The sequence below is a fragment of the Callithrix jacchus genome, chromosome 20 (genome assembly GCF_049354715.1).
Source record: "Callithrix jacchus isolate 240 chromosome 20, calJac240_pri, whole genome shotgun sequence".
Classification (NCBI taxonomy): Eukaryota; Metazoa; Chordata; class Mammalia; order Primates; family Cebidae; genus Callithrix; species Callithrix jacchus.
The window spans coordinates 8,462,870-8,474,099 of NC_133521.1; the positions used below are offsets into that span (position 1 = coordinate 8,462,870).

At 51.2% G+C, this 11,230-nt stretch overlaps 1 protein-coding gene across 1 annotated transcript; it reads right to left on the reverse strand.

Moving 5' to 3' along the window:
• Nucleotides 1-1,379: 1,379 nt before the first annotated feature.
• SNX20 (sorting nexin 20) lies at nt 1,380-11,230 on the reverse strand. Its single transcript, XM_008985851.4, has 4 exons — nt 11,101-11,230; nt 6,957-7,095; nt 5,347-5,498; nt 1,380-3,691 (listed from the first exon to the last, which is right to left on the reverse strand). The coding sequence occupies exons 2-4, from the start codon at nt 7,084-7,086 to the stop codon at nt 3,023-3,025; spliced, it is 951 nt and encodes a 316-aa protein (XP_008984099.2). The 5' UTR covers nt 7,087-7,095; nt 11,101-11,230; the 3' UTR covers nt 1,380-3,022.

Consider the following 11,230-nt stretch of genomic DNA (forward strand, 5'->3'; position numbering starts at 1 on the left):
GGAATAAACTCCTTCAAGCTCCAGGCCGAATGCCCAGAGTGGGTTTGCAGGTATGGTTGTGAGGCTGGCATGGTGCTCCCATCTGCAGTCTCTTGGGATGGGGCACCTGTATGGTAGAGAGTCTGGGTGGAGAGACGATGAGGATGGGGATGAATCCAGGACCGCAGACAGGGCAGTTCCATGGATGATTTTCTTCGAGGTACCTTTAAGTCAGTTCAACACTGGGCTTTGCAACCTTTGAGGTGTGCAGGTAGGAGTTACCTGTGGCAGTGTGGGATGCTCTTGTTAAGTGCAGACTCGGATTCAGCAGGTCCAGGGTGGGGCCTGAAATCCTGTGTTCCTAACAAGACCTCATCATGGATATGGAGGGCAGGTACCTCACCTCTCCTGTGGACCCAGCTTTTAAGGAGTCAGGAGAAGAAGGTTCAGTCCCAGCTGCCACCATTCTAAAGTCCCCTACTGCTGCAGCATATGGGATATGCCAGGAGGAGCTGGCTGTGGTGGGCCATCCCAGGCCATCAGACAACTTGTAGTGGGTGAAGAAGCAATATGCATGGCCAGAAGAAACTCCCATGGACCCTGGGGTTAAGGCTGCGAGAAGCATGAGGAAGGGCAGCACTGAGAGTCATCAGGAAGAGGCAAGGTGATGGTCCTGACGCCGCCCTGTGTGGCCAGTCCCTTTTGGGAAGGCTGAATAAGTCCATTTCCTGTTCACTGCATGGGAAGCCAGCCCCTCTTCAGAGGTACTGATGGGGAGCCCTCCGTGTGATTCTGTAGACTCCTTTACTCCCATATACGTATTTTCTCACTCTGTGCACACACGCGTGCATGCACGCACACCCACGCACACACACCCACACACACGTCCTGCACACATCTATCTCTGATTTTGAGATGCACCTTTTTTTTTTCACATTTCAGCATCTCTGAACTCAATGGCACCCTACACCTTATTGGCCTGGCTTGATGCTGACATCCTTCAGCCCCAGGAAAGACCTGAAGGTCTCCAGGTCTTGAGGCACTTGGAACACCCCATCTGAGACCACTTTCACATGATTCCTCTGCTTGAGGAATTTAGGAGCACGCTGTGTGTATTCAGCCCCAAAACATGGTGAGTGCCAGCCTGCAGTTCAAATTCTCAGAGGAAGTTCCCGGTCCTCTGCCCAGTGCCAAGTTTGAGTCGTGTGAATTTCCTTAATGTCCCCTCCTGTGCAACCAGTTTATTCGGTGTTAGCCCTTACATCGGGGTCTGACCCTTTGCTTTCCAGTTTCCTATAAGAATATGCCATTAAACTGTCCATGTTGGGCATTTTTTTCTATTTGGTATATATTTGGTGCATCAGAGTTGATAGCTGAAGAAATAACTGGCATCACAAATAGACTAACAGTTATTTAATTTTTCCATTTAATACTTTAATTTTCCATAGGCCCAGCTTTTCAAGAAGTCCAATAGCTCCCAGTTCAAGTATCCTTTCCCTGGAGTAGATTGGGAGACTTGAGGGATATCTGTCCAAATGTATCTGTTTCTAACCTCCCATCTAGCCTGCTGGGTTGCCTATGGTTGTTACCACAAGGTGTTGCTGTTGAACAGATTCTGGTGCAGTCTGGTGCATGCTTGTCCACCTCTAGAGTGATCACTTGCTGGGCCAAGTCCCTCCCCTTAAGTGGTGGCTCACATTAAGGTTCCCAAGTTACAGCCTTTTAAATTCACCCTAATAAACTCATCCAGGCTGTTTAGATCTTCAGGGGCTTCCAGCCTCAAACACACATTGGGCCGAAACCTGCCTGTACCACCAGCTCCAAGCCCTGTGTTGTATCTAGGTAATTGATCCAGATGCCTCTTCATTCTGAGCCTGTGGTGTCCTTTCCAGACAGCAGACCTCAGTCAAGGGCATCCCAACCCACCAGAGAGGTTCCAGGATCACAGACCCTCAAAAGGGGCAGCATTGAGGATTCAGTCTCTTTTCTACCCAGAAGCCCCATTAAGTATGTTGTATCACCTCCTCCCAGGGCTGTGTCTACATAACCCAGGGAAGCCATTTATGGAATGAAAATCTACACCTAGACAATGTGCTACACCATCCCAGCCAGAAAAAATTGTTGGCAACTTCCCTTGCCAAAAGTGCCTTGTATCATAAAATTTTATGCCATTATTTCTTTCTGGCTCAGGATTCTACCACCCTTCAAAGGATGGCATACAACTCCCACTGTGTGTGTGTGTGTGTGTGTGTGTGTGTGTGTGTAGAGGCTGTTCTTGAGGGCAATAGGTGAGTTTTTGTTTTGCTGTGTCAGGTCTACATGGTAAAGGAGAAAGGCTAGAATATGAGGATAGTATTAGGATAATGGATGGGAATATTTTAAAGCAATTCTGAGGTGGAAGGAACAGAGAGAAAAGCCTTGGAACAGCTGGAGAGAACTGTCTTCAAGGAAATGGACTAAGCTTTGTCTAGAATGTGCAAGATAAACTTCTCCTCTAGCTTCCCATGAAGATACTGGTGAGACTTTCAAGGGACCCCAGGAGCACCTCTGTTCCATACAGATGGGGAAATTGAGGACCAGAGGAGTGGCTTGTCCAAAGTGAGTTAGAGCCCTCAATGGCTTTTCCTATTAAAAATGAACCCCAGGCCAGGGGTGGCAGCTCACACCTGTAATCCCAGTGTTTTGGGAGGCTGGAGCAGGAAGATCATTTAAGGTCAGAAGTTTGAGACCAGCCTGGCCAAGAGAGAGACCCTGTCTCTACAAAAAAATTAAAAAACATGAGCCTGGTGTGGTGGTGTGCACCTGTAATCCCAGTTACTTGGGAGGCTGAGGCGGGAGGATGGCTTGTGCCCAGGAGTTTGAGGCTTTAGTGAACCATAATTGAGCCACTGCACTCCAGCCTGGGTGACAGAGCAAGACTATCTCAAATACCAAAAAAGAATAGGAAAAAGAAAAAAAGAAAGAAGGAGAAGAACCCCAAACAGCCCACCTTGAGCCATGGTGACCCCAAATCTCCAGCGTCCCTGCGGGGTCCCAGGCCGGCTCAGTGTAGGTATTCCCGCACAGTGAGCTCCTTCAGGGTGATGCCGCGGGGCATGGGCCTCCGGAGCTGGCTCTCCTCCAGCCTCTCCTGCAGAGACACGAAGTCCTTGCCCAGCGTGTAGGCCAGGCGGACCATGGTGTCCAGCAGAGGCGCGTAGTAGCGATGGCCTTCCCGGGCCTGCAGGCGCTGCAGGGCCCTCTCTCCGGCCGCAAAGGCCTCGGCAGGGCGGTCGAGGTCGCGGTGGCACAGCACCACGGCGCACAGGGCCGGGACGGCGGCCGCGGGGCAGTGGGCGGTGAGTTTCTCCTGCAGCGGCAGCACGCGCAGCAGCAGCTCCAGGGCGCGCGGGTACTGGCCAGCACGCAGGCAGCCGAAGGCCTCGCGCAGCTCTGGCCGCGTGAGGAAGTCCAGGAACTCCTGGGAGCGCCGCACGCAGCGGATGGCATAGAGCAGGCCCAGGTAGTCCTGCAGCGCGCGCCGACGCTCGCAGATGATCTCCTCCGCGAAGTTCCCGGTCAGGTGCTTCCTGGGGAACTCCACATCCTCGATCTCCTCCCTGAACGTCTTCAGCAGCGCTTTCTGGAGCTTCGCGAAGTCGGAATAGCGCCGTTCCAGGACGGCCTTGTTGTTGTCAAAGCTCCCGGTCTGGATGACGATGATCTGGTACACCTAGGGCGCAACGCAGAGAGAGCTGTGGCCACCTTCCAGCGGGGACTGCGGTGGACGGAGCGCCCCGAGAATAAAATTAACCAGGCCAGTGTAAAGTGTGCCCTAAAAACGGGTGATCCTTATATGCAACTCTGTTTGTTTATTTATTTATTTATATTTGGAGACAGGGGCTCGCACTGTCACCCCGGTTGGAGTACAGTGATGCGATCATAGCTCACTGCAACCTTGAACTTCTGGGTTCAAGTGATCCGCCCACCTCAGCCTCCCGAGTAGCTGGGACTACAGGCACACCCACTGTGCGGCTGATTTTTTTTTTTTTTTTTAAAGATATGGGGTCTGGCTGTGTTGCCTAGGCTGATCTTGAACTCCTGGACTCAAGCGATCCTCCTACCTGGGCCTCCCAAAGTGCTGGAATTACAGGCCTGAGCCACTGCACCTGGCCCAATTCTGTTTTAAATTGCTATTGGCATCAGTTGAGTCAACCCTGAAACAACAGCACAGCAAGGTGGGGACATCCGGGAGGAGAAAGGGCAGGGGGACCTGGTCTACAGGCTGCTGGGGTCCCTCTTGGCTTTGCTTGCTAAAACTGGACCTCCATTTTCTGAGCTAGGATGCTGTGTTTTCCACGTTTCACACTTGGGAGTTAGTTTTGGGTACAACGTAACATCATCTAGGTACACCAGTGATGGCGTTATATGGCAAGAAAATCATTCCTTTTCAATTCTCTTTCAAGAGAATCCTGATTAAGGGCAATTATATATTAAGGGCAATTATAACCCATGCATCTGATGCCAAAGCCGGATTGCATGGGTTATAATTATAGCCCCACCACGGTCTAGCTGTGTGGTTTTAGATTGGTAATTTAATCTCTCCGAGCCTCAGTCTTCTCATTCATAAAACGAGGACAGGCATAGTGCCTACCTCACCCAGTGAGGATTAAATGAGACAATGCCCTGAAACCACATGGAGTTGTGCCCAGCATGCCATTGGCAGTCAGCAGTAGCTTTGTTATTATCCTGGTCCCAGGGAAGTGAAGGAGGATGAAGTGCGGCTCTCAGGACATCTTGAACATCTCCCTAACACAAGCTAAAATTCCAGTCTAACAGGGAGAGCAGCCCCTGGGCTCAGGGCCTTCCCAAAGCCACAGTACCCAGCTAGAATTTAACAGCAGCGGGTAGCTTTCCTTGTATTGACTGACCTTTCCAGTATGGCTTTTCTAGTTACTTTTTTTTATGCCATGTGATGTTGGTTTTCCCTTTAAGGTATTTCTCTTCGAAATAAATGTATCTTGTGTTTTAAAAATGTGATCCAATTTAAAGAAAACAATAAGTAATAATAATTATAATGGATACAGGGATATGGCAAAATTGGTGAAGAAAGGATACAGGTGACCTACACCGGATAAGATGGGATGAAACCGGACTATTTCCTTCTTAGGACCAAGAAGCATGAGTTGTATGGTTGGAATCCTCACAGACGCTAGCAGTACTGAGCCTGAAATCTTACTCTTTGGCTGTTTTCTCTGGAAGAATGCTGTGAGTTAGAGTGTGTCGACCCATTTCATAGTTGGGAAAGCTGAGGCCCCACAAGATTTGTTCAGGGGCAGGAAGGAAGCAGAGTGAAAGAGGCGCCGCCATTTCCTGATCTCTGCTTACCACAAACTTGGAGACTTTTCTCTCCTCGATGCGAGCTGAAGCGATCTCAAAGAGCAGTTTGACGTGCTTCCAGCGGCATTTCTCATTCTGCCAGTACTGCTGAAGCTCCCGCGTGGTCATGCTAGAGTTGGAGCTCAGGCCGCTGTGCATGTCTGGAAGGACAGCACCCTTTAGGATCTGCACCCGGTCAGTGCACTTTCGAGGCAAGGGCTTGGGGAGATGGCTAGGTGGATCTGAGATGGGACATCAGGACTCCTAAAGAGTGCTGAATATCTTTCACTCCCACCCCACCATTTATAGGACCAAGCAGGGCATCAGGCAGACCTCTGTGTCCAGTCTGGCTGAATCCACCCTCCAACTGACAATCTCAAATAGCCCATCATCCCCAAGTGGTTTCTCAGCTGTGAAATGCAGTGCAGGCACTTTGCATCATCCGGCTTTGGTCTGCGGATTGGCCTTGGTGAAATCCCTGCTCCCGACAAGCAGAGACCGTGGCTTGTGTGTTTCTGAGCTCCCTGCACCCCTGACTTCATGATTGTTGCCAGGACTTCTTGAGCACACATTGGTGGGCAGGGGAGGGGGGAGTGATGAGGATGCTGTGTTCCAGCCTCAGCGGGCTGGACCTTCCTAACGTTCCCATCTAACTGCCCACGTGCCAGGCTTTTCTCAGACACACACTCCTCTGCTTTGCATCCAACCCTCTATTTCCATGCCTGGAAAATGAACACGTCTTTCTTAAGCCCCACTTGAGCTCTGAACCTCTCTGAGCTTCTTGAGAAGTGCAAATAATTGCGCATTTTATAAGGCCATGGGTCCCAGCTCTTTTCCAATCAACCCTTCAAGACCCAACCCCCGCACCACTGCAAATGCCCCTTGGCATTAGAATAAGAACCTCCCACCTTGCTCCTATAGCCTTTTTTTGTGGCACGTCTAACTACTTTTCACTGATCTGTTTCTCTGCCAAACCTCAGGGCCAGTGCAGTGTTTGATCTGTTCTGTTCCTGCTTCCGCAGTGCCCTGCATAGGGCCGGGAACAGAGCAGGTGTTCAACAGGGGAATCTTGAAGGATTGTAAGAAAAGGTTTGTTCCAGGAGATGGCGCTACAGCAGATGCTGTCCTTGCCCATGGCTGGGCCATGCCTTTTTGGCACTCACTTTTCCAGAACATGCTACTGGCTTCCCTGAAGGCTTTCCAGGGCGGTAGCAGCAGACCCAGGAGCGTCCCTTCTCTGATGCAGGGAAGGACTGGTAGATAATAGCCTGGCTTCCTCACCCCTGGGATAGGACAACCCAGAGATATGTTCCAGGGTCTCCCAGAAGACCCCTGCTGGAGTTGGGCCTCAGCCACCTACCATGAGCATCTGTTCACTGATGCCCTGCACTGGCCTCCTGCCCTGCGCTCCCTCGATTGCCCACTCTCCTGCTGTGACTCCTAGGACCATCTCCCGGATAAACAGCTTGCACAGATCTGTGTCTTAGTGTCTGCTTTGGGATAACCCAAATTACAAGAGCTGCCCAGGCCTCTTGCTGCATCTGCCAAAGCGACCCACATTTGTACTTTGAATGTCTTCCGACATCTCCCCCAGACCGAGTCTCAGGCCTCCAGCCCACCTAAGTGCCCATCAGGTCCCGGGTGCAGGAGGTCAGGGCCAGTGGCTGGTGCTTCCTGCTTGGTCCTTGCAGTGCAGTGGGTTATGGGTCCCGTCCAGCCAGGGCTCCCAGGGTGCTCTGGACTTGCCATGCTCCAAGTCTGCCAGAAGAACAAGAGAACAGTGAGTACCCCCTCCAACTGGGGTTCCCCTTGGCTCCTGGAGTGCCTAGGAGCTGTGTCATGTCCCCTGCTGGCAAGCAGAGGGAATGACAATGGCCCCACCGCTCTCCCAGCTGCCAGATCCCAAACCTGGGTCTGCCCCTTTGCTGCGCAGGAAGGCAGAGAAGACCCTTCGCCTACTGTGATGATCCATGTGTTATTGAGGTGGTCCTTACGTACTGCTCAGAGTTTTAAATGAGATGATTTCAAGCAAAAGGATTGGCTTTAGCGATTACTTGAGAGAAAGATGCTGGCTTGTCCAGATACTCAGTTTTACGTTACACATGTAAATGATGTCTGTGTTCAGGCTGGGCATGGTGGCTCATGCCTATAATCCCAGAACTTTGGGAAGCAGAGTCAGGAGGATCACTTGAGCCTAGGAATTTCAGACCCACCTGTGCAATGTAGTGAGACCCTGTCTCTAGAAAAAATGTAAAAAAATTATCCAAGGGTGGTGGTGCACACCTGTGGTCCCAACTACTCAGGAGGCTGAGGCAGGAGGATCCCTTAAGCCCAAGAGACTGAGGCTGCAGTGAGCTATGATGATGCCACTGCACTCCAGTCTGGGTGACAGAACGAGACCATCTCAAAAAAAAAAAAAAAAAAAAACGAAAGAAAGAAAAGAAATCTCAGTATTCAGCGCAGAGCAGGTAGATACGCTGGTATGAATCCTCTATAGATCAATCAATCCATTATCCATCTATCAGCAAAATTAGTTGTACCGATTTCACCTAGGTTCTTCACAGCCCCTAATTTAGTTTAATGCTCACAAAAATCTATCATTACCACCAAATAACAGATGAGGAAACTGAGGTCTAGCTTAAAGTCATGCAGCTGGTGAGTGTGGGCAACAAGCAAAGGTGAGTTTTTCCCCAGTGCTCAGTGACATTCCAGTATGTGCCTGATACCCAGCACACACGTTGGCACTAGCCTGACTGCTGGCTGCAGTCAGGAGTTTTCTTCTCCCTTTTATAAGGGAACTGAGACTCAGAGTTGCCAAAAATGAAGAGCTGGTGAGTGGTGGGCAGGATACAGACCTAGGCTGGGTTGACTTCAAAATTCTCTCCACCTTACTCAGGGAGGGAGAATAGGCAGCTGGCATCTGGTTCACATAATAACTCTGTCTGTGACCCAGATAAGTGGATGAGATGACCTTGTGGCTGACAAGTTGCTCCACTTCTCTGTGTTGCTGTTTCCTATAAATTGGGGATAATAACAGAACCCACATTCACAAGGCTGGGGAGAGGATTCCAACAGACAGACTCTGAAGCCTCAGCTCAGGACCCTGTCCACCCCAGACACTGTGTAGTAGCCCTGCTCTTACTGTCCAGCAAATGCTAGATGCTTCCAGAAATATTTGTGAAATAAATGACTAAGTTAAGGTGGACTGGAATAGAATTACAAATGTTTGAGACAACTTCAAAAAAGGGACAATTAAAACATTAGCTCAGCTGGAGCGAGTAGCTGGTATACCAGTTTGGCACAGAAATTCAAGACGAGGAAGGTGCAAGTGACCTCACTTTTCTCTTACCACGACCTGTGGAAGCTGCCAGTGGAACACAGAGGTAGAGCTGGGACTTGAACTCTAGTCTGTGGGATTCTGGGCCCTTGGTCTGACCCCTGGGCTGACTATAGCCTAGAGAAAGAGCCAATGCCTCCCTGGAACCCTGGCACTCCCTGAGCACAGATGGGAGTGGGGCGGTGGGGGGGGGGGGTCATGCATGTCCCTGAGCACAGCTAGCACCTGTCCCTTCCTCCACGGTGAGAGTCCGTGGCCTGGGAAAGGGGAGGTCAGCTGGGTCCTGGAGCCTGCACTTCAAAGGGAAGTGCTTGCTGTGTCAGGTGAAAGGAACCCTGTGGTTCTGCACAGCCGTCCAGTGGATGGCCCTCAGGGACCCTTGGTCCAACCTCACCTTTTACAGATGGGTAAACTGAGGCAGGCACAGGGGCCTGGCTGGCCCAGGGCTGCACATTCTTGAGCATGCTATCACAGACACCTCTTGCTTGTCTCTTGTCCCTGTCAGGGAGTCAGGAGACATCGCCTTCCATCCTGAACAATCGTGTGACCTTAGGCAAGTTCTTTACTAGCTCTAGGCCTCAGTTTCCCCACCTGAAAAGTGTGGCTACAAGCCCCGTCCTGTTAAGAAGATGATGGATGACTGCAGTGGAGGTTTCCTATATTCTGATAGATGCCTAGGTAAGATAGCCGGTGGTCTACGTGATTCTTGGTGGCTGATATTCTTGGGGGCCCAGGGTTTTCCTTGGGCACTCCTATGCTCAGCACTGCTGTAAAATGGGTGATGGAGAGTGGCCTTGGTCACAGGAGACCCAGCCTTTGCAGATCCATTTCATGACCAGGCAGCTGGCTCCAGGTCAGAAGCAGGGCACTGTTGGACCAGACACCCTGTAAGACCCTAGAAATGATGCCTCGACTGGACACTCCAGTAAAGACTGAGAAAGCTGATCATGAAACCAGGCCTTAGAATAAAAATCAGGCCGGGTGCAGTGGCTCATGTCTGTAATCCCAGTACTTTGGGAGGCTGAGGTGAATCACCTGAAGTCAGGAGTTCAAGGCCAGTCTGACCAATATGGTGAAACCCCTTCTCTACTAAAATTACAAATTTAGGACCTGCTGGCATGTGCCTGTAGTCTCATCTACTCGGGAAGCTGAGGTGGAAAAATTGCTTGAACCCGGGAAGCAGAGGTTGCAGCGAGCTGAGATTGCGCCACTGCACTCCAGCCTGGGCAACAGAGCGAGACTCTGTCTCAAAAAGAAAAAAAAAAAGAGAGAATAAAATGAAATTCAGCAGCCACAGTCAGCTCCCATATGTTGTCATGTTGTCTTACGGGTTTCATTGGGAGTCACCCATTTAAAGAGGAGGCGGAAGGGAAGAGTTGTGCATTGGTATATTCACTGGGTCTTGGGTAGCTTCCCATCCCTCTCCAGGCCTCAGTTTCCTCATCTGTGAAATGGGAAAGCAATCCTGTCTCTCTAAAAGCTCCCTGGGGACAGCCACATAGACGGTTCCACGGACCCTTTCCTCCCCTCTCTTCACCCTCTGTAACAAAGCTTTCTCGACTTTATAACAAAATACTGCAAGTGTTGGTGCTGTTGGCCTGGGGGCCTGTAGTTGGCCCAGGGGACAGAGCAGCTTTCCAGCCCCTGCTACCCTACAGCCCCGTGTGCATAGACAGTCATTTTCCTCCTCCTGTCCCCAGGTGCCCTGACCACCCGCTCTCCAAGAGCTGCCTGCCAAGTCCAGTCCTTCTTTTGCTGGGCACGCAGAGGTCATGCTATCTTTCTGAGAGCCTGCAGAGGACTTTTCATGGGGGATGAACCTCCAGAGGGGTGAAATAAAGCACCTGGCTCACTGCGGGAGATAGGAGATCCCAGGACGCTCGATGTGTGGCTGCCTCTGTTGGGGAAACGATGGGTACCCTCCGACACCTAGATGCTCAGATGAGAAGACTTGCCAAAGCCAGGGGCTCCCAGCCCGAGTGTGTGTAACAATCCCCTGGCAGGTGGGGGTGGGGGTGGAGGTGGGATACCAAGGGCTTATTCAAAAGCAGGTTTCCTGGCTCCTAACATAGGAAAGTGCCTTCGAACAGGCCTGGATTCTGTATTTTCCATGAGTCCCCTAAGGCTATGCTGACACGGGTTCCCTGACACTGTTTTTTGAGAAACACAGGTGTGGTGACTTATTCTCCAGGCCCAAGATGGGTTGTATAAATGTCTAGCATTTCAAAAGGAATGGAGGTGATGGAGGGTCCAGGAGCTGCCCCCCCTCCCCGCCTCAGTGTGCTAAGGAGAGCTCCAGACACAGCAGCTGTCACCAACCCTTCCCTGTCCCACTCTGCCCCCAATAGGTGCCAGGCAGGGTCCCAGGAGGGGGGACTCAGCCCACAGCGGACAGAGGACAGCTGAGCTTGGGATCAAATACTGACCTCCAGTCTCTGGGGCTGTGTGTGTCCAGGGGTCCAGGAGGAGTGTCACATGGCTCCTTCAAGCTCTCGGTTCCAAGCTCCGGTGACCAGCTGAGGGGCTGCCACTTTGCTAAGTTCCCCGTTTGAAAAC

Bases quoted from the DNA above. Each gene is read 5' to 3' on its own strand.
- SNX20 (XM_008985851.4), bottom strand. From the start codon at position 7,086: ATGGCAAGTCCAGAGCACCCTGGGAGCCCTGGCTGGACGGGACCCATA. The intron at 5,499-6,956 runs GTGGGCTGGAGG...CTGTCCTTCCAG, and splicing joins GGGACCTGATGGGCACTTAG to ACATGCACAGCGGCCTGAGC. The intron at 3,692-5,346 runs GTAAGCAGAGAT...GTTGCGCCCTAG, and splicing joins GAAAAGTCTCCAAGTTTGTG to GTGTACCAGATCATCGTCAT.